General features: G+C 44.5%; 1 protein-coding gene across 3 annotated transcripts in view; it reads right to left on the bottom strand.

Annotated features, from left to right (window-relative positions):
- Positions 1 to 4,576: 4,576 nt before the first annotated feature.
- Positions 4,577 to 25,817, bottom strand: part of LOC126088611 (chromosome partition protein Smc-like) — a 58,855-nt gene continuing 37,614 nt past the window's right edge. For all 3 annotated transcript variants that reach the window (XM_049906832.1, XM_049906833.1, XM_049906835.1), the window contains 3 exons: positions 25,594 to 25,760; positions 8,397 to 8,520; positions 4,577 to 4,927 (listed from right to left, as the gene is read on the bottom strand). In XM_049906832.1, the coding sequence (XP_049762789.1) occupies positions 4,658 to 4,927; positions 8,397 to 8,520; positions 25,594 to 25,760 (561 nt within the window). In that variant the 3' untranslated portion in view covers positions 4,577 to 4,657. The remainder of the gene's footprint in view (positions 4,928 to 8,396; positions 8,521 to 25,593; positions 25,761 to 25,817) is intronic.

Here is a 25,817-nt window from a genome sequence, read left to right as displayed (position 1 = left end):
GAACCAAATTTTCAATCCTGATCACGAACCTACAGAGTCCTCACCTAAGTGCTACTAAAACCCAGTATCCTGATTTAAATGAGCAATTCTTGCGTTCATGTGTTTGAAAGTAATTTTTTTATCTAAAGATAAAGGAGTAGTAAAAGTTAAAGCTAAAGCTAAAACCACAAAAGTGAAGTTGGATAGGCTTCTGCTGAAGTATCCTTAGTTTATTATAAAATCTAATTTTGTAGGATTACACTGCAAGATTGTGTAAATATTATTGCAAAGAATACCTACTTCACAAGTAATTAAACTTCAAGCACATTTAAATCTTTAATGAACAGACTTACAATAGTATTGATAGAAGAAAAATTACACACACTTAACATGTTCGCTGCCACTGTAATTGGCCTTGTGATGCCACGTAACCATTCTTTTTTTTTTTTTTTTTTTTTTTTTTTTAAATAGAATCTCAAACTGTATTGATAAAAATAATGGATTTATTTTATAAGTAAAAGATTAAATTTACTCTCATGAATCAAATTTTTTTGGGGTGCACTAAGGCATCAGTGGCATATCAGGCCACATTCTGTAGCGGGTGGCCATGGACGCACTAGTGCATCACGTTTATTTTTCCTGAAAATTGTGACCGTTTAGAGTACTACATTTTTATCTTATATTCAAACATAAAACTAAACATCCTACTGACAAATGACATTTATTGAACAAAAAATATAGTAGAAACAGCATTCAAAAAACAAACAAGATCTTGAAGAAATTTCTGAAATACCATGTCAACTCTCAGAAAAGTACAATCAAGAACTTTACCGATTACACTCAGACAAATAAAATAAATACAAAGTTCAAGAATAGTAGCTACACATAACCGTCGAAAAATGAAAGAACAATGAAAGTGCTATCTGCCTTTAGAGGTGGTGAATAACAATTTAAACAATAACCTGCTTTATTTGGGCAATCTGGGCACTCTTTAATCATGTCTGTTCGTTGTCCTCTGCTGTCACATGATCTGCACTTTTTTCTCGGTGTTTTTCTTTTCCGGTTGATTCCCGTTGTACGGTTGGGGATTTCTGACTGACTGTTCTACCTGCTTTTGTGGCAATAGTGCTCTTATAATATTAAGTCTGGATTCTTGGAGGGGCATTTTTGTGCCAGAATATTTATTGTGTAGGGCATGTGCGTTTTTCAGCATCACTTCCATAATGTGGATAAAACGTTTCTTGTACCAGCAAACGGTTTTTTGTTCAGAGAGGTAATATGATAACATCTGATCGTGCCAATTAACTCCTAACAAATTTATTGTAGTTTACAATGGCCAAGGGCTTAGATTTCTTCTCCTTTCTTTTGTTTTCAACCTCAACCATTTCATTTGTAAATGCATTAGAAGGGTAGCAAACCTCCCTCTTATCACGCCACTTACCCATCATAACTCCTGCAAATCTGCCAACGGCTTCACCTTTTCGTAATTTTGCCTTTTGTATTTCCTTCGGTGTATCCTTCCTATTTGCCCTCAGAGTTCGAGTGCAGTGAGTCGTCTTATCCAGAAGCAATGTCAATGTGAAGCTATTGTAGTAATTGTCCATGTACACATTGTGACCAGCATTCAATTTTTCATCCAGTAAATAAAGAACAATTTTTTGTACATGGCCTCTTCCTCCTGAACCATCCAGCATGCCAGTGTATACTGTGAATTTTAGGACCATTCCAGTGAGTTGTCTAAATATATAGCTTTATGCTACATTTTTGCTTTTTAGTTTTGATGTATTGGCAGCTACGTAATCTTCCACACCAAAGGATCACTGATTCGTCCAGTGACAGTTCCCGTCCAGGATAGTACACTTGGCACATCCTTTCAGTGAAAAAATTGATAATTGGACGTATTTTATACAAGTTGTCAGATTGTTTTGGTTTGCCCCGTTTCGTATTTTTAGAAAAATGCACTGCATGTAGCATTAGAAGAAAACTTTCGTGAAATACTATCAGCAATTCCTTTCACGTGAAATTGAGGGTCCTTTTTCGAATAGTCCTGGAACTTCCTCATCTTTACATTTCCAATGTGCAGGAAAACTCCCAAGAACACTAACAATTCACCTGCAGTCACATCTTTCCAACAATTTATTTGTGATTGTTCTTTGGTTCCCACAAAAAGGAATAATTCAATTGCATTTCGATTTGTTTCTTCTGCAACTTTCAATAGAAATTTGTCCGTCAGCAAAAGATGAAAATAATCTAAGGGAGTGTTTCCTGTTGGTTGAATTAGCAGTCCCTAATTTTTTATGAAGGGGCAATTTACCATTCCAACTTATTCACTTTCCCATGCAACACTTGGGCAAGCTACATTACCACTTGTTACCACTCCTCCTGCCCTTTCCCTGTCACTTTGATTCACAGCCATTTCTACAGTCTCGTCTAAAGCAAACTCTGCTGTGTCACTTTTCATTGGATTCCCACCCGTCCTCCCCACTAGCCAATTCCATTTCCGAATCGCTTTCTTTTAATATTCGTAATAATTCCGCATCCATTAGTTTTTGTACGTTTATTGTGTCCCATATTTTACATTTCTTAGGTTCTGAAGGGCCCACTGTGTCACAATTGTTTTCCATTTTCAGTCCCACAGAGAAAAACTGCAGGGAAAAAACGTGAACCGCACCCATAAAAATTGAAAACAATACATTCTTAGAGTGCCTGAGCAATAAACCACACTGAATGGCTGTGCCCGACTAAACCATGGTGCCTCACAACAGCTGTGTGTCTCGCTGCACAGGTTCGTCCACGGCATGTGCACCAGTATCGGCCGGGCACACTACTGCACCGATGGCAGCGAACATGTTAAAGAAGATATTTTTGGTACTCATCATGAAAGGTTCCTTTTTTTGAAGCTAATTAAGCCCAGTGTTGTATTTTATTGTCTAGCAAAATAATTTATGAACTACTCTAAGTGAAGTGAAATGAACGATTAGCTTTTAGAGTTAGTCTTTACTATTGTAATCATCAAAGAGCTTTGACTAGTGAAACTATACTAGTTTATGGGTCCCATTAATAACCTCCACCTATTAAGAAAAAAATTTAACTATTACTGTTACTGAGGAAAACTGATGTGTAGAGGAGCTTAAACAGTGTATTTACGATGTTATTCATCTTTGTGTTTTTCATGTCAGTCAAAATAGAAGCCCCTCATGTCCAAATTTAGTTCTGCGCTTCATGCAGTGACATTTAAATATTTGTTTAAGCAACGATCTTGACTGTGGCTCGACTATGGTGCAAAGTTTCTCCCCATAAGTTTGTATCCTGTTTGCTATTCAAAGGGAAATCTCAACAAAAGTAATTTCAGTAACTAATATTCAATTTTCTCAAACATATTTTTCCAAATTAAAGTGCCTAATTGGGCTGGCGACCATTCTTTTTTCCATTCATTTATGATTTTACCACTTTCATTAACGCCCAAGATTAAAGCCTGTTTGGTTTTTGTTATTTCACCAAATCAAAAATTATAGTCCGACACCCTTGTCCATTACACACACGCGCAGTCGAACTTCTAAATCCTGTCTGACGGTGTTTCAAGGCACGTTAGTGTTATTCTCTTCCATTTGTATAACAATGCCTTTAAGTTTATTTTCCTTGTACAGTCCCTCTATTTACTCCTTTCACCTGTCTCTTGTTTTTAATTTGAATTCTTGATATTCGTACAGCTACTCATACTTCTCTTTTCTTCAAAGGCATTTTATTTCCCTGTAAGCGGCGTCCATCTTTCCTCTTGTTAAATGTGCTTCTAAATCCTTATATTTATCTTCCAGCCATTCCTGCTTAACCATTTTGCACTTCCTGTCAATCTCATTTTTTACACATTTGTATTCCTTTTCGCCTGCTGCGGTTGCTAACTTGTATTTAGTTTATTCTAAGTGTCATGATTTTTTAGTCAAGTCACATGAAACTTTTTAAAAATTTTGATTCCTTGCTCACACTGTTTTGCACTCCCTCCAAGTTCTGATACGAAAACTTTTGTGTAAGATGTGTCAGACACTGTATGATTACCAGACTAATGTTTTTATTTGAAAGTGTCATCTTTCCATAACAAAATGTTAAGTGAAATAGTGTGAGGAATTTAAACACTACTGTAAAACTACAAGAGAACTTTACACGGTGACAGGTTGGCTAAACTCTTGTTATGGTACTAAAACTAGATTCACTAATTTTGAGGCACTAATAATTTTTCAGTAAGGCCGTCATGCCACTGCAGCATATACTATATGTATGTAAATACTGTGGTGTTACCCTCTGTGCTTGTCAGTTCAGAATCAGTAGTATGTAAAATGCAAATATTTATGTATTTATGCTGTAATTGTAAGATAGTATGCTATAGGTTGGTGTTATCTAGAGCCTGACCATGTTTTTCTTTAACTTTTCTTGGTTGCCCATAATTTTTAAATGGTTTGTGCTGAAGATTGTTCTGCTCACATTTTTCAATTTCCAATTTCCATCACTGGAATAAGATATTACTGGTTCTTATACCAGTACTATTTACTGTACAATTTAAACAGTACATGAATTAGGCAATAAACACACATTTAAAGCCATGAATTTTTTACTCACTTTATGTAACACTATATTCCATACCAATACATATGTAAAATATTTTAGGAAACCTTATATACAAAACTTAATGTGGGGAGGGGAAAGGAGAAGGCATAGTGCAGTTACTTTTCCCTAAAATTTTGTCAAGAACTTCCTTTTCCACCTCACGTAATTTGTTGTGCATATCTGCAAGCTTCTTTCTTGCTTCAAAAAAGTCAGGAGGAAGCCCCTTGTATTTTTTCAACTGTGTCTGACATTCTACAATTTGTTTTTTCATCATATCAACATTTTTAAGTTTATCAAGAACTCTTCTGTGCACTGGTCTGTCAGTCACATTCAAAGCATTCAACTGCATCTGAAACAAAGTTACAGAATTGCTTTTATTTTATAAAACATACAGTAGTAGGAAGAAATTTCTGGGAATGTTCATTTACAGCGCAGCACTGTATGGGTGGGGGAACTGAAAAGTGTTGAGCCCCAATGGCAAGGTCATCAGCACCCTTACACTTATGAGAAAAAAAATGTGGAGATAACAAAGTGTTGTACACACATGCACTCTAAATAATCTTACAGTCACTCTGTATCATATGCACTAAAACCAATTAGAAGAGAAGCGAGTTAATCAAGGCGGCAAAACGCAGGAGGCTGCAAAACACAGATTGTTGGCAGTGGACCGAAATCTTCGGAATCCACACAGAGTGACTAAGAGGTTGCCTGGTCTCTTAACAACCACACTAGGCAACTTAACCATTCGCTCCAGGGTCTTTCCTACACAGCTCGTTATGGCGATACTCCGGTAACTACTGGGACATTTGCAGTTCTTTCCTGATTTGAGGAGAGCTATCAGAATTTTCTCTCTCCATGAGTTTGGGTAGTTGCCTGTCTGCCATATTAGATTAAAACATTGGAGAAGGATTTCCTTTGATGCCACTGGCAAATGTCAGAGCATGCACTACCAGATTTGGTCATGACTGTGTGCAGTGTCACGAATCTGTCCGTGCTATTCGAGCTCCCAGGTGGAGAAAGGGGAGTTGTAGGCCTCAGAACTGCTCTCCATCTTTACAGTCGCAAGATAGCAATGAAACACCAGATATTGGCTTGCACTGGTAGTAGTTTGTGATAAATGTCCGACCAACATCTGAGCAAGGTGGTGGTTGGAGGCACCCCTGTTTCAGCACTGCTGCTATCGGCAAATGGCTGCGTTTACCGGAAATCCTCAGGATGGCTTCCCATACTTCTATAGAAGAAGTGGAATGACTGGTGGAGTCCACGAACAATTGCCATGATATTTTCTTACTCTCCCTAATGACACGTCAAGCATTGGCCCTTGCGACTCAAAATGCCCTAAGGTTGTCTGCTGTCATTCGGTGTTTAAAGTGTTTAAGAGCCACACGCCTTCGTTGCCATATATTCGTTTTTGGCTTCGGCATAGGGGATCTGCTTGGCCACTTATCTCCTACATTTTGCATTCTTCAGAAAAAAACAGGATAGTCTCTGCTCCAGACTGGGTGGTTCCCAGAGCAGTTTATACAGATTGGCAGAGACGGACAGACAGTCCCAGCATCATGAGCTGCTTTTCCACAGTTCCTGCAAATCACTTCACCTCCACAACTCATGGTTGAACAGCCGAAATGCTTGCATTTACAACACCACATAGGGTTTGGAACGTAAGGTCGAACATTAACTCTAAGGAACCCCACCGTAAGATGTTCAGGCGGTGTAGGAGAATTGAGTGTGACAATGAAAGAGAATCTTTTCAATTGCTCCATTATCCCAGTGCGTTCATTACTCCACATCGACTATTCCCTGGGATGCCCATTCTTGCTTCAGTTCTGCTATGGCCATGTCCATGATATCTCAGGATGTGACAACGCCCTTACTGCAGTTGAGAGAGGTGTGCATCTCAACAATGATATAGTCATCCCGTTTCTGCAATTTCTTAAGGTCTACTTGCTATGACGTCTTAGTTTCGACCAACAATGAGCCATTGCACAATTGTTTTATAGATTTTAATGTTCCAGCAAGGCCTTCCAAACCCTTATGGATACAAAAGGGGGATACTTTCAAATGTCCCCTCCTTCCTCTTTATAACCAGAAACATACTGTTATTCATGACTCCATGAGCACTGCTCCTACAGTCAAAAGTATACTTATTTCCCGCTGGGAGGAGAAGATTATGATTTCGAGGGTTCCATCTTGGTCCCACGAGCAGCTAGTTTAGTAGGGGTCCACTCCGACAGACCCACGTCCCTAAGTAAGCCTTATACAACTGAGGTGCGGCAGGTTCCCCAGAGGTTGCCCGCTAATGACTGTTTCACCTCAACAGCCATGCATCCCATCAGTGCACAGCACAGCTTGAGATTGAGGGTTTTTTGCAGAGGTTTATCCTATCTTCGCAATCCAGGTGGTCAATCCAAGATCCCTGTACCCTGAGACACACAATGTTCCACTGTCACACCATGCAGTGGTTGCTGAAGCATGCCCAGAGCTTACGGTGAGGGGATTGGTGGTGCTTACCAGCCCCAGCTCGGGAACCACGGGGTTGCCAAGCTTGTACCCAGCAAATCAATACTGAGCCCCTGGGGGCTTAATGGTACGAGAGGGACCTATTGAGAGTAAAAAGCCATAAGCAAAGACAGGGGTTGGAATATGTCCAACAAATAACTGAGGACACTTGGTACAAATGCTATCAGCAATAAGACAGATTATCCCAGAGGTACGAAGAGAATATCTCTTGGTTGATTTTGAAGTTTATGTCAGAAATGTGCAGATAACTACCAAGTTACAATGAATCTAGGAGGTATGAGGCAAAAGTCATGTATATTCTGATACTCTACATGTAATACTTACTTTTGCTCTGCAAATGTAACAACAAATTTCACTCAGCAAATCACTGTAAAAGGCATGGCACATGCACTTCTACCAACATTGGTCACTCATTGTACTACTGTGTTCACATGTAAAGTGAGCGGTAAAAATGACAATGCCTGAGTAGGCACTGTAATCCTCCTTACTGTCATTATCCTTACACAAGATAATTTGGTAGAAGAAACGGTTTTGGCATGGTCTTTTCCAAACAAGTTTGCTTGATTTATTTAAGAGAATAATGACATCCTTCTTCCAGAGAATCCTGTTTAAGTTCTATAAGCATTTAAGAAATTTTGTATGCATTATATAATTACTTTCCTGGTAACAGGCCTCTGAATTCCTTTGACTACTACTGTCATGACTAATTCATTAGGACTCTACATTCTGGAATAGTATTGCAAAATAAATTACATTAATGAGTTATGTGATTTCTTTACAAATGCACTGCAGTTTTGCACTGTCTTCACAACCAATCTAAATATTCCTCTCACCTTCCTCACTACCAGTTCCATACATACTATTTCATATCACTCCACAGTATAATCACTAAATATTTGAATGAAAGGTGAATATGGCTGCAATAATCCAACAGACTATAGTCTGCTACAGACAACAGGTTCTCTAGCAAACAATCTGAGAGCTGCTGATTCTTTCTCCAGATCTCTCCTTTCACATGTTTGCATAAGTTTAAAATCCCTCCCTCCATTTGTTGTCCCACTAAGTCCTACATCCATTATGTAACGTTACTGTATTAGTTTATGTGCAAGCCTGATCAATACTCAATGATCTAACTCTACAGTAGCTGTGTCCTTAATGTCAGTCACGTTACAACACTAAACAAGTTTCATGTTAATCTTTTCCACCCCAAAGAAGAATACATATTCTAAAGTTCATTGTAATAATATATTTTAACAGCTACAAATAAATAAAAAGCATATTGCAGATGAACAGCTCACCTGCAGTTCATGAAGTTCACTCTTGCATTTCTCTATTTCAGATGACATTTCTGTTGATTCAGTCTTTTTTTTGTCCACTTCTTTAAGCAATATATCTAAATGTTGCTCTTCCTTCGTTCTTTGGCTGCATTTACAAGAGTTCAAGTGACAGGGGAAAAGTTCAAGCATATTAGTACTATATTAATGGAACATAATATATATTCAACACAGCAACAACAACAAGAAAATGCAAAAAGAATTTACTATTCACAATTTATAAGTTTTCACTACTACATTATTGCACTACAGCCTTTATCATGCTTCATCAGCATAGTGGAAAACGCACAATTTAAAAAAAGAGTCAGCCAAGTGGATTCCGTATTATCTAAAGTATTCTCATATCTTTAAACTGGGGAGACAACAACAGCTGGTTAATGATAAACAAAGTGAAGTAGAACTATACTGACAAACTTCCAGAGTACGTTCACAGACACCTCTCGAGTATCTTTGTGTAAGCGACTCGGGGTCTCCTGCAGCTATTACAGAGTTACTGCATTTCTTAAGGATACAGGGTACTTATAATGGCGGAAAAATCTAAATTTTTTTAATGACTTTATTAAATTCTATAGTGTTGCCTGATTACATCAATATACACATTACAGGGTTTCAAATGATGAATGACCTATAGATACCAAATTTTAAAGTTACAGTCATGTATGCCAGCACACCACCTTATTTCTGTTACAGAAAGCAGTACTATTTCGAAAAGAACTGAACTTTCTGTTTCGTGCAATTATAAGTATGATACATTGTAAATGTCGGTAACAGTGCAGGTTCATAGTGTCTGTAAATGACTATCTTTGATATTATTTACTTTTGTTTTGCTGAAGCAGTTTGCTCACGTGTTACTGAATGTTTGTTGCCCAAGTGCTACACATAATTGTAGAAGTACATATCCTTTAGTGTGCAAGCTGCTGAAAGTAACCTATGTTTCAATTCTGAAAGTAATCTATGTATCAGTTCTTCAGGGAAGAAACTCCCACATGGCACACTTCCTGGCAATCCAAATTTTTGTGTTAACAATGACCTTGTTTGTAGTGGATTTTTTGTTGTTGATGTGGGCATCATCTTTGATAAAGAAAGTGGCGAAATGTAAACAATCTGATGGTGTAGGCTGCCTGGAAATAACTGAAAAACAAAGTAGCAGGAAGGGTTTAGTGTCAAAATTAGTTGTCCTGTGTAGATTCTGCAATAAATCTACCTCGAAAATGACTTCAACCATTGTGCATAATTCATATGAAGGCAGTGTATGCAGTGCATGCAATAGGAAAAGGAAAAAAGGCTGCACAAACGTTTTGTGGGTTTGAAGAACCTCCCTCCCTCCCTCCCTCCCTCCCTCAAGGGAATGGAATGTGGATAACAGTGACATGGCTTATGTGGTGTTGGGTAGAATTGTGAAGTTTGGTGCCAATATGACATCAATAACCCACCTTACACCTCACATGAATTTCTGAACTCTGGCCTCACTGTCAGAAGTGTTCCTGAGCCTGAGGGTGATGCCACAGGATGCCAGGCTTTTGCACCATTACAGAGTAAGGTTGTAGGGACCTTTAAGCCAAATTTCAAACTTCTGCATCACAATGGGAAACAAATATGGTATTTCAAGAAAGTAACCCTTTAACTGTGCGGCACAGTGTAATTTAATCAAGAACATATGTGCAAAGACTGGTGATCAGGAACTTTACACTCCCATCTTTCCTCACTTACCGGACAAATACTTGCAGTGACAATATTTCACCACCAGGATCACAAGCATACCTCCAAGTCAAATGTCACCGCACAAGCACGACGTTCATAACCTCGGCTCCAGAGGACAGTGAATGGGAGAACTCAATACAGCAAGTTTGAAAGTAGGCTCACAAATCAGTTTCAGCAGGACTAAAACAGTGTATGTCAAATATATCGAAAAGGAAATCCTACAAACTAAGAGTGAAGACACATTAATGGCTTTTTATATTTAAAGCAGTTGAGGACACCAAATGGATGAAAGGAAAATAAATGAACAGAAGAGAAAAATTAACTGAAGTGTAGTTGGTGAACAAAGTAAGACAGTTGGGGAGGTAAAAAGCTAATTGTAATGTGGCACTAAATTTGATACCAGTAAAAGAGAGAAAAATAGCAGGGAAAACATGGTCTGAAGGAAAAAGGAAGCCACATGGTAGAATTTTGGTTAGTTGGGTGAGGGAGACCAAACAGTGAAATCATCAGTTCCATGATCTAAGATGACAGAACTAAGGGAGAAGCAACAAAAACAGCAGTATCTGGTAAATGTGAAAGGAAAATGGGCAAACAAAGAGGCAAAAATAACATCGAGGTGGCAGGAAGAGAAGAGAATGGGAGAGGTGGGGGGGGGGGGGGGGATGCAACAAGAGCATGTGGTGCCCAAAGGCACTACACACAATGGGACACCAGCACTGCTGCTGTCCCATTCCAATCTCCACACAACATGAACGATCACAACACAACGGGGCAACACGGGGGAAGACAAGAAAGGGGGGAGGGGGAGGAGAATGGCATGAGGGACCATACAGAAATAGGACAAACCTAGACAGCATAGAGGTGAGGCTGAAGGCTTCCCAAACTAACGCCAATGCTAACCAAGCGACTCCAATTCTGGAAGGAAATTCAGTACTTAAATCTGGGAGGACAAACCACTTTCACAAAAAAGCCGAGAAAGGATGTAATCATTTGAGGCTCGTCTGCTAACACATGGGACAAGAAGCATGAAGGGCATTTTCAGTGCAAAGTCGAAGACTGCAGAGGATTTTAGATTTCCGCCGAGAGATTTCCCCCGAGATTTGGCCCATGACTGGGCGAACAGGAATTTGACATGAAGCCCCTCAGAGAATGGTGGTAAGTGACCACCCACTCAGCCTGACGATCGGCAAGCTCATTACCCCAGATATCCTTTGGGCCAAGAACCCAAAGGAAATCAACCAAACACTTAGCTCGGTCAAGATCAGCCAGAAGGTCGTGGATGGCAGAGACAGATGACAGGAAAAATACCAGGTGATAGCCTGAAGACGACTCATTGAGTTCTTACATAAGGAAACTTGGGTGCGGGAGGACCATTTAATAAAGCAGTGGGCCCAATACGTGGCAATCAGTTCCGCAGTAAACATATCTCACATGACAGGTAAGAGATTGTGTTCCTTGCTAAAAGGAGACATGTTTTGACAAAGCAAAGTCGGGGATCCATTTTGGGTTTGTTTTCAGCCCATGACTGTACGGGTGACTTTGTTGCTCAGTGGTATGGAAAGGACGCACTAAATGAAAAGACAGCAGTCCCAGAGAGGGTGTGTGGTATACCTATGTAGCTGTGCCATGTCTGGCAATGTCAAAATTTTGAGAGTGCTAAATAAGTGCTTATTTGAGTTATAGTTGGTGTGGCAGTGGCATTTGTGTCAAAGTCAAAGTCATCTCCAGAAATTGCGGTTTTCAGAAAACAAGAATATCCAACATTAATGTAAGATGGAATTTTGAACTGATGCAGCTTCAAGGAAAGTGGGCACTGTAAGCAGGTTGCAGTAGTAGGTTAATTCCATCTCACTGAGGATGTGAAGATCTTTGCCAATTATTCTGCAATCAAATTACAGCACCACACCATCTACAATAAACAAGGCAGACATTTTATTAAATCTCAGCAATCAGAAATGTAACGAATATCACAGTCATAAATGTCATATTTAATTACTGAACAGATACAATTATTTAAAGCTGTCAGTTAAAGTCATTACAACTGTGGAGTGTATGTAACTGTTGATATGAACCGTGACACCCTACCATCTTAGTGAAGTTCAAGATTTGGTTGACTGTAAAACAGTGGCAACAATTTTCAAAACTTTCTGAACAAGAAAGATTTATTAGACTGATGCCTAGCCTGCACTATAAAATTACAATTCCAGACCATAAATTAAGCTCTCTACCTCTCACCTCTTTGGCTGGCCCCCCAACTAAGAACATACTACTAGAATCAGTACACAATGAGAATTTGTAAAATTTGGAGCACATATTCAAATACATGTACCGTATTTACTCGAATCTAAGCCGCACTTTTCTTCATGTTTTTGTAATCCAAAAAACCGCCTGCGGATTAGAATCAAGTGCAAAGCAAGCGGAAGTTCTGAAAAATGATGGTAGGTGCCGCCACTAACTTCTGCCATCGAATATATGTAGCACTACACAGGCATGCTTTGTAGGCACAAAGATAAATACTGCCGCCAAAACCTCTACATCAGTAAATAAATTTTAAAAAAGGTGGTAAACGAGCTATTTTTTTTCTCCGCTACGAGTTTCGACCACTACATTTTCGTACATTATCCAACGAAGTAAATACAAACTCCGTATTGTTCATCTTCAGATGTAGCAGAAATTCAATGTACTACGAAAATCCGACTGGCAAGACTGACTGGGATGTTTGTCAATATGGCCAACTCTACGTTCTGAATTTTTTCATACTTGTGAGAAGAGATGGTTGCTAATAGGAACCTGATGAAATGTGAATCACATGCAGTATTCTCTTCACCATAAGAATAAAACTAATGTAAACATTTTGCCATGTATTCTTTCATGTTTGCTGCTATCTCATTTAAATCCTGTCTGCCTAATAAACTACGAAACTAGAGTGAGATAAACAGCAAACGTGGAAGAATATACATATCGTGTCATGTTTATATTCGTATTATTCTTATGTCTAATAGTGATATAGTCAGAAATGAAGCACGGCAACTGACTAGATTTTTAAATCTAAGATTACTCTAATTTCTGTGTAGAATTTGATGTACTAAAGAAGCGGCCGCAAAGATTTTCAAACGGAGAAAAATTTTCACCTAACTCTCGTTCAGAACATGTTCTATCATACGCGGTCTATTATTTGGTTCTTGTTGATCATTATCAAAGAAAGTAGCAGTGTAAGTAACAACAAATAGCAGCCTCTTGCCATTGTTTCGCTAATGAGACGATTCCTCTCTTTTTTCCTTAATTGTAAGCGGCGGTAGCGTGCACAAAAGCAAGCCATGCTGTGAGCGGCGACAGGCCGTAAACACGCACTATCAGAATGCGCCGAACAATGCATGACACAGTACAGTAACGCATTTTCAGCTTAGAGTGACGTAAACACCTATTACAAAGAAAACGGCACTTATAAGATCAAAGCAAAATAAGCAATCGATTCAAACCAGACGAAGCACGTGAAAAAGGAAGGGTATGTGTATAAATACGAATGGAGCGCCTGATGCATAGCAATGGCTACCTGGTAAAGCTTAACTGCTAAGCTTACGACTCGAACCAAACTACTGTAGGTGTATCGTCATTCATTCGACCTAAATTGTCTCACATATTACAATGGACCAACTATGTTTCGATTTGGAGGTGTGGCCTAAAACTTTTCTCTCCCCTTGAATTTCGAGTCTCAAATTTCAGGTGCGGCTTAGATTCGGGAAATTTTTTTTCCCTTTATTTCAGGCCTCATTTTTCAGGTGCGGCTTAGATTAGAGTGCGGCTTAGATTCGAGTAAATACGGTATCCCTTTGAAATGCAACTAATTCATTTACAATGGATGACTAATAAACATATGAAGAACATACACCTTTCAACAATAATTCCATCACATTTACCAATTAGTTATTGAAATGTGGCATTAATTATCCATGAAAAAGATGACTGATTAATTCTAAACATTCTTAATTGTTAAAACCGGACAGTTAAAACTTAGGCGCAATTTGTACAAAGTAGGGGGTAGCTCCATTTATCAAATGACAATGGCTAAAAACACAGTGCCCAATACGCAGTCCACTTAAAATGACCTCCTGGCGGGAGGGCTGAGAGGAGGTCGTCCAAGCCCCTGGGAGAAGCTTTTAGTAGGCCAAAGCTTATTCCTGTGAAGCGTGGACCATTGGCGATGCCAAAGGGACACCACCACCTAACAGACAGCAACACAGAGATCATCTGAAGGAATATAGGAACTAGCGGGCTGAGATACGAGGACAGCAGTGTCAGCAGCCTCATTTCCCGGCAAGCCGACATGACCAGGAACCCACTAACATCACACTGGCTCCACCAAGAGTGAGCAAGTAACAGTGTTCCTGGATCCACTGCACTAAGGGATGGGCAGTGTACAGTGCACACAGACTTTGAAGGGCACTGATTGAGCCTGAGCAGAGGACACAATTGAAAAGGCCATGTCACCAGATGCACACCATGGCCTGATATGGGGCGAAGAGCTCGGCTGTAAATACTGAGCAGTGTGCCGGAAGCTGATATCTAAAGACACTGGTGCCAATGATGAAACACACACACGCACGCACGCACAGTCAGTCAGAGCCATCAGTGTATACAAAAATACTATTGCAAAGGTCCATGCGAAGGTTGTGAAAATGAACGCAATAGACTGAGGCTGGAGTAGTGCCCTTAGGAAGCACATAAAGGCCAAGCTTAACATGGGCTGTCTCATGAAGCCAAGGTGGTGAAGGGTTCACCCCCATCAGGGAAGCTGCAGGTAGTGTGAAGCTGAGCTGCCATATCAAGCGCTGAAAGCAGACTCCAGGAGGTAACAGACAAGAGGGATGCACCCCATACTGGTGATCAAAGGAATCATTGAAGGAGGTATAGGAGAGGTGGCCATGCATAGCAGACTAACAGCACGCATACCTGCTGAGAAGGAAGTCACGGCAGTAGGGCAGTGGTAGTTCAGCAGCTCCAGCAGACACTCAACTGGGCTAGTGTAAAAGGTTCTTGTGGCCAAACAGATGCCACGATGGTGGACAGTGTTGAGACAGCGTAAGATGGATGGAAATGCAGACACACAAAGCGGCCATAGTCTAGTTTCCAACAGACAAGGGACTGGTGCCAACGGAGCAGGGTAGTTTGATCAGCACCCTACGAAGTACCATTGAGGACACTTAGGACATTGAGGAATCGCGTACAGCGGGCCACCAGGTAAGGCACATGGGAGGACCAAGATTGTTTCCTATCAAGCATGAGGTGCAGGAACTTCGTAGTGTCAATGAATGGAAGAGCAACAGGCTCAAGATATAAAATGGTGGGATAAACCAATTGCACTGCCAGAAATTCATACAGACAGTTTTGCCAGTGGAAACACTAAAGCCATTGTCGGAGTAAAGGCAATCATGACACCACTTAAGAAACTGCTCAGTGAGATAGGTCTGTGGAGAACTGCAATAGATGGTAATATTGTCAACAAAAAGAGAGCTGGAGATGCCCACTGGGAGACGGGCCATTATAGGGTTAATGGTGGTAGCAAAGAGAACAACGCTCAGGATGGAACCCTGAGGTACACCACGTTCCTGGACAAAGATGTCCTGTCCGACATGGCAGAACCCATATGCACCTTGAAAACTATCATTTAAAAATGCCTTCAGGAAACAGGTGAGGCAGCCACAGAAGCCCTATGTGTAAATAGTACAGTGGATACAAGTTCTCAAGCAGGTGTCTTAGGCCTTCTCCAAATCGAAAAACAATGCCACTGTCTGGGATTTCTGCAGAAAACCCTTCATGACATGGGTGGACAAAGCAACAAGATAGTCAACTGCACATCGCCGCACTCTAAATCCATATTGTGCATTCATCAGTAAATTACGAGACTCAAGCCACCATACCAGCAAGGCATGAATCATACATAACATCACCTTGCAAACGAAGCTGGTGAGAGAGAGATGGGGTGGTAGCTAGAAAGTAGTTTTTGTCCTTACTGGCGTTAGATACGAGTATGACAGTGGCTTCACACTAAAGTCCAGGAAATGTGCCCTCTAACCATATGTGGTTGTACATGTTCAGCAGAAAGGGCTTGCCCCCGAGAGAAAGGTGCTGCAACATCTAAATGTTGACACTGTCTGACCCTGGGATGAACTGAGAGCACGATCTAGCCTCCTCATAACAAAGGCGGCATTGTGGCACTCACAATTCAAAAAAGAAAAGGGTATCACACGAGTCGCCCCCTCTCATTTTTTATGGAGGAAGGCAGGGTGATGATGGGAGGAGCGCTAAACTTCCTCAAAATGCGGCCCCAGGTGTTAGAGATTGCAATAGGGTCCTGCTACTGTCAGGCCGTCTCAGGTCGGCCCACATGACAGAGGAAGGGGTGGAACTGTTAAAAGAACTAGTTAATGAAATCCAGCTAGCTTTTATGTTATCCCAAAGAACATGACACTTTGCATGCATCTGTTTATAATTAATGTGGCTCGCCATTGTAGAATGGCTGTTAAAAACGCAGAGTGTACGTCTCCGGGTGTGAATTCTGGTTTGACACACTTCAGTCCACCAAGGAACTGGGACACAGCATGGTAAAAAGGAAGTGCGATGAATGGAATGTTCCCAGCAATAAGGATAATGTTTATGAGATATTCCACCTGGTCATCACAACTGGGTAAATCTTTTTCTTTGTAGGTAAACAGGGAGGAGTGAAGCTCCCAGTCAGCCTTAGTAAGCTGCCATTTGGGTGTGCACGCAGATGGAGTAGGAATCAGCAAACTGATAGCACATGGGAAATGGTCGTTCGAGTAGGCTTCAGAAAGAACAGACCCCTCAAGACGATGGGCAAGCTGGGCAGTGCAAAGGGATAGGTCGAAATAGGAATAGTGTGCGAGGTGTCCTAAAGGAGAATGGGTGCTCCAGTGTTAAGGCAGAAGAAGATGAGTTGATTAATAAGATCAGCCAAGATTGCACCTCTGACAGGTTCTGGGAGAATCCCAAAGGGGAAGATGCGCATTAAAGTTACCGAGTAGCAGAAATGGGGGAGCTAGCTGCCCAATAAGCTGAAGGAAGTCTGCCCTGGTGACATCGAATGACAGAGGACATAAATGGTACAGAGGGGGAACTTCAGATGACGAAGAAAAAGCAAACCACAACAGCTTGAAGATGGGTAGTCAGGGAGATGGGTTGACTATGAATGTCACCCCATATGAGCAGCATGACTCCCCAGGAGAGGGAATGCTGCCTTCAAGGGAAGGTCAAAACGAACCGGGAATAAATGTGAAAGCACAAAGCGTTCATGAGAGCACTATTTCGTTTGCTGAAGGCAGAGTACAAGGGGACACTGTGATGCTAAAGGCAGCCGTAAATCCTCTTTGTGGGACCAAACACCGCGAATGTTCCATTGGAGGAGAGTCATTATGAGATGTAGGTAGGTCACCTTGGTGCCTGCCAAGTACAGCCTGTGTAGAGTCACTGCTACAGGGTACAGACCTAGAAGGATCCTGCTCCAGGGGGTCCACAAAAGCATTGGCTTGCTTGTGCTGTCTATCTAGTCCAACACTAAAAAAAAGTTGGTGGTGCACACTGGCAACACGCAGGCCGGCCGGGTTAAGGAATCACATGGCAACATTGTCGAAGAGTCTTCGAGTCGACGAAGGGGAAGACCATTTGCCTTTGGTGGACTTCGAGCCTTTCTGATTAGAGGGCGACTCAGGTGTTGTACGGCTGGAGGGACGAAGGACGTCTTCACATGAGTACTACCACTGTCCTTTCCGGCCTACCAGTTTTGTAGCTGGTGGCTTTGCCCCCTGAGTTGAGAGTTTGACAGCTTGTTGCACAGCTGGGCGGGCAGATGGCAATGCTACCTTGACAATGGGCAATTTCATAACCTCAGAGCTGAATTGGAGGTCACATCTTCGTGGTCATGTCCTGCATGGAGTGAGGAGTACCAAGAACAGAACTATAGGCGCCACACGGGAGAAAGCAGGGTTTGGAACTAAACAATAATTTGCGAACGACTGGGTAAGGCACTTTTTGCTTTACCAGGTTCTCTTTGACCGCCTTCTCATCAAGGAACAAGGGACAATCCTGAGAGGAGGCGGCATGGCCACCACTGCAGTTGATGCAGCAGGGAGGAGGAGGCAGACAATCACCCTCATGCACATCCCTACGACAGGTCACACATTTGGCCATCTGTCGACAAGACATTCTAGTGCGGTTCAAACGATGACACTGGTAGCAGTGCTTTGGGTTTGGAATGTATGGCTGGACTTTGAATTTCATAGCCTGCTTTGATCTCTGACAGAAGCCTCCCTCTATCAAAGGTGAGAAAGAGTGTGGGTGGGCACTAAGGAGGAATCTACCTTTTTCATCGCTCTATGGACAGCAATGACACCCTGACCAGAAAAGTAAGATTGGTTTTCGGCCTCAGACCGTCAAGCAGCCTGGTGTAAATTATTCCACGGGAAGAATTCAAAGTCCAATGGGCCTAGACACACCAGTTTTTGTGCTTTAGAATCAGAAGCAGTCTCCAAAAGCAAAGTGCCATTCTGTAATCAGGAGCAGGATTCCGCAAGCCGGCAATTGCATCATCACCTTTCTGAATCATGAACAGATTTACTGTGGCAAAGGACTGACTGTTAGCAGCACATGAGACCACAAGGAACTGTCGTCTAGCTGGGAAGGTCTTTCAATTGTTAGCCTCATTACCTTTATGTTTCGTAGACTGCTTGAGAAGATGATTGGCTCATTGCAAGAAAATCCCCACAATTGCAGCGTCTCCAATGGCACACTCCTTCCAAATGGGGGCCTCCTTTGTAAGGGGGTACACCCGCCTTAGGTCATGCCTCAGGTCACACCTTCCGAACACCTGACCAAGGCACCAATCGGAAATTTGGGAAGGTTTCAGCTCAGGCAATCGCCGCTTCCTGGGCCTGACTTTTACCATGAGGTACGCGCAAACTCTACATGTTGACCCAGAGTTGTATGTGTTACCCAGTCACCTGTTACATGTCAGGCACGTGGACCAGCCTTCAGGAGTGCACACAGAGGAAGAGGAAAAACAGGAACCTCAAATGCTGAAGCTGAGGAACAAAAGGAGCAGGGAAACAAAAAGTAAATGGGAGTCTTTTTTTTTGGTGGGGTTTAAGGGCGCTCAACTACTGAGGTCATTAGCGCCCAGTCACAGTTGTTAGAGCACATGGAATCTAGTAAAGCTCAAGGGGAGGGGGGACACCAGAAAGTCCTGACAAAGATGCAGATAAAATAAGTAATAAAGTTAGATGTCTTTGGATAAGCCAGTCAAAGTTATAAAACGCAGAACACGAGCAGCTGCTCGAGCGTCATCAGCTAAAATATACGGTAAAGTAGATGGCAGGAACAGGACAACACGAGATTGACTGAAGCGGGGACACGACAATAAAACATGGCACACTGTTAGTGCTTGACCACAAAAGCACTGCGGGGCTGGGTCACCAGAGAGCAGGTAGCGGTGGCTAAACCGGCAAAGCCCAATCCGCAACCTGGTCAGAAGGACCTCTTCTCGCCGAGATGGTCGGGAGGAGCTTGTCCAAGCAGTTGGGAGCGGTTTTACTGCCCGGAGCTTGTTTCCTTGGAGGGATGACCAAGCATCCCACCACAACAACACAAGCCTCTTACAAACAACCCCACGAACGTCAGATGACGGGACACAATGGGAGGCTGGCCGAGGCAGGAGGACTGCAGCCTCATTCCCAGGCACTCCTACATGTCCGGGAACCCACAGAAAGCTGACAGGAGAACCATTATCAGCGAAAGAATGGAGGGACTGCTGGATCCGTTGAACCAAGGGATGGAGCGGATAGGGAGCTCCAAGGCTCTGAAGAGCACTGAGTGAGTCAGAGCAGAGTACATACGATGAATGGCGGTGGCGGCGGGCATACTGAACGGCCTGATGGAGAGCAAAAAGCTCGGCCGTAAAGCTGGAACACTGGTCTAGGAGCCAGTATTTAAAGGTGGCGGCCCCGACGACAAAGGCACAGCCGACACCATCGTCAGTTTTGGAGCCATCGGTGTAAATAAAGGTGTGACCGGCAAGTCGAGCACGAAGTTCGACAAACCGTGAGCAATACACTGCAGCCGGAGTACCCTCCTTCGGGAGTGAGCTGAGGTCGAGATAAATATGAACCGGAGCCTGGAGCCAAGGTGGTGTCGGGCTCTCACCCTCTCTGAAGGTGGTAGGGAGGGCAAAATCCAATTGTCGAAGCAGGTGACGGAAGCGGACTCCAGGGGGCAGCAGGGCAGACACATACAACCCGTACTGACGGTCGAGAGAATCGACGAAGAAGGACTGATAAGAGGGGTGGTCAGGCATTGACAACAGCCGGCAGGCATACCAACACAGCAGTACGTCGCGCCGGTAGGTCAATGGTAATTCGGCAGCTTCAGCATAAAGACTCTCGACAGGACTAGTGTAGAAGGCTCCGGTCGCAAGACGTAACCCCTGATGGTGGATGGAGTTGAGACGGCGTAAGAGGGATGGCCGAGCAGACGAGTAGACGAAGCTCCCATAATCCAGCTTCGATCGGAGTATGGACCGATACAAGCGAAGCAGGACAGTGTGATCCGCTCCCCAAGATTAACCACTAAGAACTCTGAGGACATTAAGGGAACATGTACAACGGGCCGCCAAATAAGAGACATGCGGAGACCAACAAAGTTTCCTGTCCAATGTGAGCCCTAGAAACTTTGTTGTTTCCACGAATGGGAGAACAACGGGACCGAGATGTAAGGATGGCGGAAGGAACACTTTATATCGCCAAAAGTTGATACAAACCGTCTTCTCGTCAGAGAACCGGAAGCCACTTGCCACGCTCCATGAGTATAGGCTGTCTAGACAACGCTGAAGGCAGCACTCCAGGAGGCATGTTCTCTGGGCACTGCAGTAGATCGCGAAGTCATCGACAAAGAGATCCTGAGACATTAGGTGGAATGCAATCCATAATTGGATTGATCGCGATGGCAAAAAGGGCTATGCTCAAGACTGAGCCCTGAGGCACTCCATTCTCCTGGAGGAAGACGTCGGACAATACGGAACCCACACGTACCCTAAACTTTCGATCCGTTAAAAAGGAATAAAAAAAAAGGGGCAGGCGACCGCGTATGCCCCACCTGTGCATAGTGCGGAGGATACCGCCTCTCCAACAGGTATCATAAGCCTTCTCCAAATCGAAGAACACGGCTACCGTTTGGCGCCTTCGCAAAAAGTTGTTCATGATGAATGTCGACAAGGCCACAAGGTGGTCAACAGCGGAGCGGCGGCGACGAAAGCCGCATTGGACATTGGTAAGTAGCCGTCGAGATTCAAGAATCCAGATTAACCGAGCATTAACCATGCACTCCATCACCTTACAGACACAGCTTGTAAGAGAAATGGGGCGGTAACTAGAAGGAAGGTGTCTCTCCTTCCCGGGTTTGGGTATAGGAACAACGAAGGCGTCACGCCAACGCATGGGGACCTGACCTTCGATCCAGACGCGATTGTAGGTACGAAGGAGGAAGCTTTTGCCCGCCGGAGAAAGGTGTGCCAGCATCTGAACGTGAATGGCATCCGGCCTCGGAGCAGAGGACCGGGACAGTGCAAGCGCATGTTCGAGTTCCCGCATAGTAAAGGGGGCATTACAAGTTTCCAGATTCAGCGAGTGGAAGGAAGGTCGCCGAGCCTCTTCTGCCTCTTTCCTGGGAAGGAAGGCAGGGTGTTAATGGGCGGAGCTTGAAACCTCCGCAAAAAACCGGCCAAAGGCGTTGGAGACAGCCACAGGATCAACAAGGACCTCATTACCTGAGGTCAGGCCAGGTACCGAGGAGTGGGTCTTAATGCCCAACAGCCGGCGCAGGCTACCCCAAACGACAGAAGAGGGAGTAAAACTGTTAAAGGAGCTGGTGAAAGAGGCCCAACAAGCTTTTTTGCTGTCTTTGATGACTCTACGGCAATGCGCTCGGCGTCGTTTGTATCCAATACAATTCGCCAACGTAGGATGGCGGCGAAAGGTGCGTAAAGCACGTCGTCGAGCACGGATAGCGTCTCTACAAGCCTCATTCCACCAGGGGATGGAAACGCGACGTGAAGAAGAGGTAGTACGAGGAATGGAACGTTCGGCAGCATTTATAACAGCCATGAGGTATTCGACCTGACTGTCATAACTGAGGAAATCGTGGTCCGGAAAGGTCGCCAGTGAGGAGTAAAGTCCCCAGTCTGCTTGCGGTATGTTCCAGCTCGATGGACGTGGTGATTGGGTGTGGTGCAGGAGACGAACGACACAGACACAGGGGAAGTGGTCGCTCGAATAGGTGTCAGAAAGGACATACCACTCGAACCGACGGGCAAGAGTGGTAGAACAGATCGAGAGGTCCAAGTGGGAGTAGGTATGAGTAGAGTCCGAGAGGAAAGTCGGGGCACCAGTATTGAGACAGACAAGATTGAGATGGTTGAAGACGTCCGCCAAGAGGGAGCCTCTTTGACAGGATGCGGGAGAGCCCCAAAGGGGATGATGGGCATTGAAATTACCAAACAATAAAAACGGCGGAGGAAGCTGAACAATCAGGTGCATCATGTCAGCCCGACTAACTGCGGATGACGATGGAGTGTAGATCGTACAAACTGAAAAAGTAAAAGCAGAAAGAGTAATACGGACAGCTATTGTTTGGAGTGGGGTGGTCAATGTGATGGGATGGTGATAGACATCGTCCCGAACGAGCAACATGACCCCACCATGAGCTGGGACACCGTCCACAGGGGTGAAGTCAAACCGCTCCGAGGTATAGTGGGTAAAGGCAATACGGTCAGTCAGGCGCAACTTGGTTTCCTGGAGACCAAGGACGAGCGGACAGTGCAGGCGGAGGAGCAGTTGTAATTCCTCCCGATTAGATCGAATACCTCTTATGTTCCAATGTAACAAGGTCATCGCTAGTCAAAAAAAGAGGGAACGAGACGGGGGAAAGCTGGTCACCTCGACGGTCGCGGAGGGCCAGGTTTCAAGGGAACAATGCTACAACCGGCGGGAGGCGGATCCTGTTCCATCGAGTCGTCGCCAGCTGCGGCCACTGTCCCGGGTTGTGTAGGAGGGGCAGCATCATTTGCCGACGAGAGGCCAGCTGAGCGCCTGGCAGCAGAGCGTCCCGGCGAAACTGAGGACGGCCGGGAGCAGCGACTCACAGATGGAGCGTCAGACGAAACCGCCGAGGTGGAGAGGGGGATAGAGACTTCTTCTTTGAGGCTTCTGGAAGTCCGAGGAGCACAGGGATGGTGGGCTGGACCCGAAGAAGGTCCTCACGTGCGGTGTCCGTTTTGGAACGCCGGGGTCTGAACATTTCCCCCGATGGACGCCTGAGAAGAGGATCGCTTCTCGGGCGGCGGGGGGGGGGGGGGGGGGGGGGGGGGGGGGGGGGGGAGGAAGGTTGGCCCCTGGGGCAGAGGGGGCGGGGGCCGTGGGGGGAGGAGGATTTGGAAGGGAGGGATTTGGGAGGCGGAGGCAAAGACCCCGGATGGGGGGAGGAGGAGGTGGAGGGGGGACAGGATAGGGGTGAGGATACCGTGGAAGGACTGTGGGACATGGACTGAGGCAAACTAAGTGGTCAACGGCCACGGGATGGAGGCGGTCATACTTCTTCCTGGCCTCAGAATAAGAAACGATCCAGTTTTGAGTTCTTGAATCTTCTTCTCCTTCTGATACGCGGGGCAGTCTAAGGATCTAGGTGAGTGGATTGCCAGGACAATTAACGCACCGAGGTGGCAGGGTGCATGTCTGTTCCTCACGAAGAGGACGTCCACAATCGCTACAAAGGGGCTCAGCCTCACACCGTGACGACATGTGCCCAAAGCGCAAACACCGAAAACAGCACATAGGAGGCGGTACGTAAGTTGGCATGTCGCACCGGTAGCACGTCACCTTTACCTTCTCTGAGAGAACGTCCCCTTCGAAGGCGAGGATAAAGGCCCCGGTGTCGATGCGACGGTCTTTGGGGCCGCGCTGGACTCGCCGGACGAAATGCACGCCTCGGCGCTCCAGGTTGGCCCTGAGCTCCTCATCAGATTGCAGCAGGAGGTCCCGATGAAAAAAAACCCCCTGCGTCCTGTTCAGTGCCAGATGCGGGACAAGGACACTGGGATGTCCCCAAGTTGGTCGCACGCCTGGAGCGCCGCCGACTGTTGTGGCGGAGGTGGTCTTTATAAGAAACGGACCCCGAACGGCATCTTACTGAGAGCCTCGATGATGTCCTCGAAGTGCTGAACAAAGAACATGGGATTGGAGGTGGCAAACGTCCCTCCATCGTTCGAGAACAGACCAAATAGCGGGGGAAGTACTTCGCCCCAAGCCGGCGGGCCTGTCCCTCCTCCCAGGGAGTGGCCAAGGGGGAAAGGGCAGTGAGAACCAGAACCAGAGACAGTACCTTTCCTTTTGAAAGACTCGGCCGCAGAGCGACCTGATACATGTTGACGTTTCATCTGCGAAACGTCCGCCCCGATACCACCCACTCCGACCAGGGGCTCTCCCACGGGCGCCACCCAGCCTCAGTAAGGGCCACCTGGCAGGATGACCGTTGCCGGGAGTCCTGATGCCCCAAGGAGACTGGCATCTACTCCTTGGCCGACGTTGGGAGGGTGCAGCTCAGGTATCGGCAGTACGATCCCTGTGTTGTCAGAGGGCTACAACCTAGAGGGTACATGACGACCCCACCACAACAGGCTGGCTACCGTGCTGGATTTCGGGATGCCATGGAAAGTCCATCATGATCGTAGGTGCAGATGGGGACGCACTACGGGCGTAACGTTGACAACCCATCAGGCGTTTAGGCCCAATTTGATGAATAGTGGGTATGGTTACAACGCCGTTACAATGCTGAGTACCAAGGTCTTAGTGCACGGAGGACCAGTGATACACCACGTAAGGTGTCCTTCCCCAAAATGCTCGTACTTCTGTAGAATTTTGAAAAATGGAGGTCAAACCCCAAGGGGGACCATTACATGGAAGGCCGAAACGGTTGAAACTCCTTTTAGTCGCCTCTTACGACAGGCAGGAATACCTCGGGCCTATTCTTACCCCGGACCCGCAGGGGGGAAAGGAGCGAGATAACAGTGGTGAGACAGTTCTTATGTCAGTGACAGACAATGCAGAACATTCCATAAACACCCCAAACACCCCAGACATATTCCAAAGGGAAGGGAAAAAAAGAATAGCACGAAGAGAGACATGCAGCATGGAAGGGACACACACACACACACACACACACACACACACACACACACACACACACACACACACACACACACAGAGAGAGAGAGAGAGAGAGAGAGAGAGAGACGAGAGAGAGAGAGAGAGAGAGAGAGAGAGGGGGGGGGGGGGGGGTTTTATACACATTCACTGAATAAATTAGCACTCAACATTGTCATATTTAAGATGTTATTACATACATTTCTAACTCTTCCGTTGCATTTTGCAAGCGCTCTGTCATAAAATTTAATCTCTCTTTTTCTCTCTTCAAGCAAGCTGAAGACCTGGCTTCTTCTGCTTCCTTCTGCATCCTTTCAACTCTGTCAAGCAACATCGTTGTTTTACTGGTATCTCTAAGGTTGTATTTCTGGAGGAACAAGTAAATGTTAATCTACTGTTATTTCTTTCACACTACAGAACCTCT

The sequence above is a fragment of the Schistocerca cancellata genome, chromosome 6, assembly GCF_023864275.1.
Source record: "Schistocerca cancellata isolate TAMUIC-IGC-003103 chromosome 6, iqSchCanc2.1, whole genome shotgun sequence".
Classification (NCBI taxonomy): Eukaryota; Metazoa; Arthropoda; class Insecta; order Orthoptera; family Acrididae; genus Schistocerca; species Schistocerca cancellata.
Note: the sequence above shows the minus strand (reverse complement) of the source record. Positions and strands in the feature narration are given on the sequence as shown.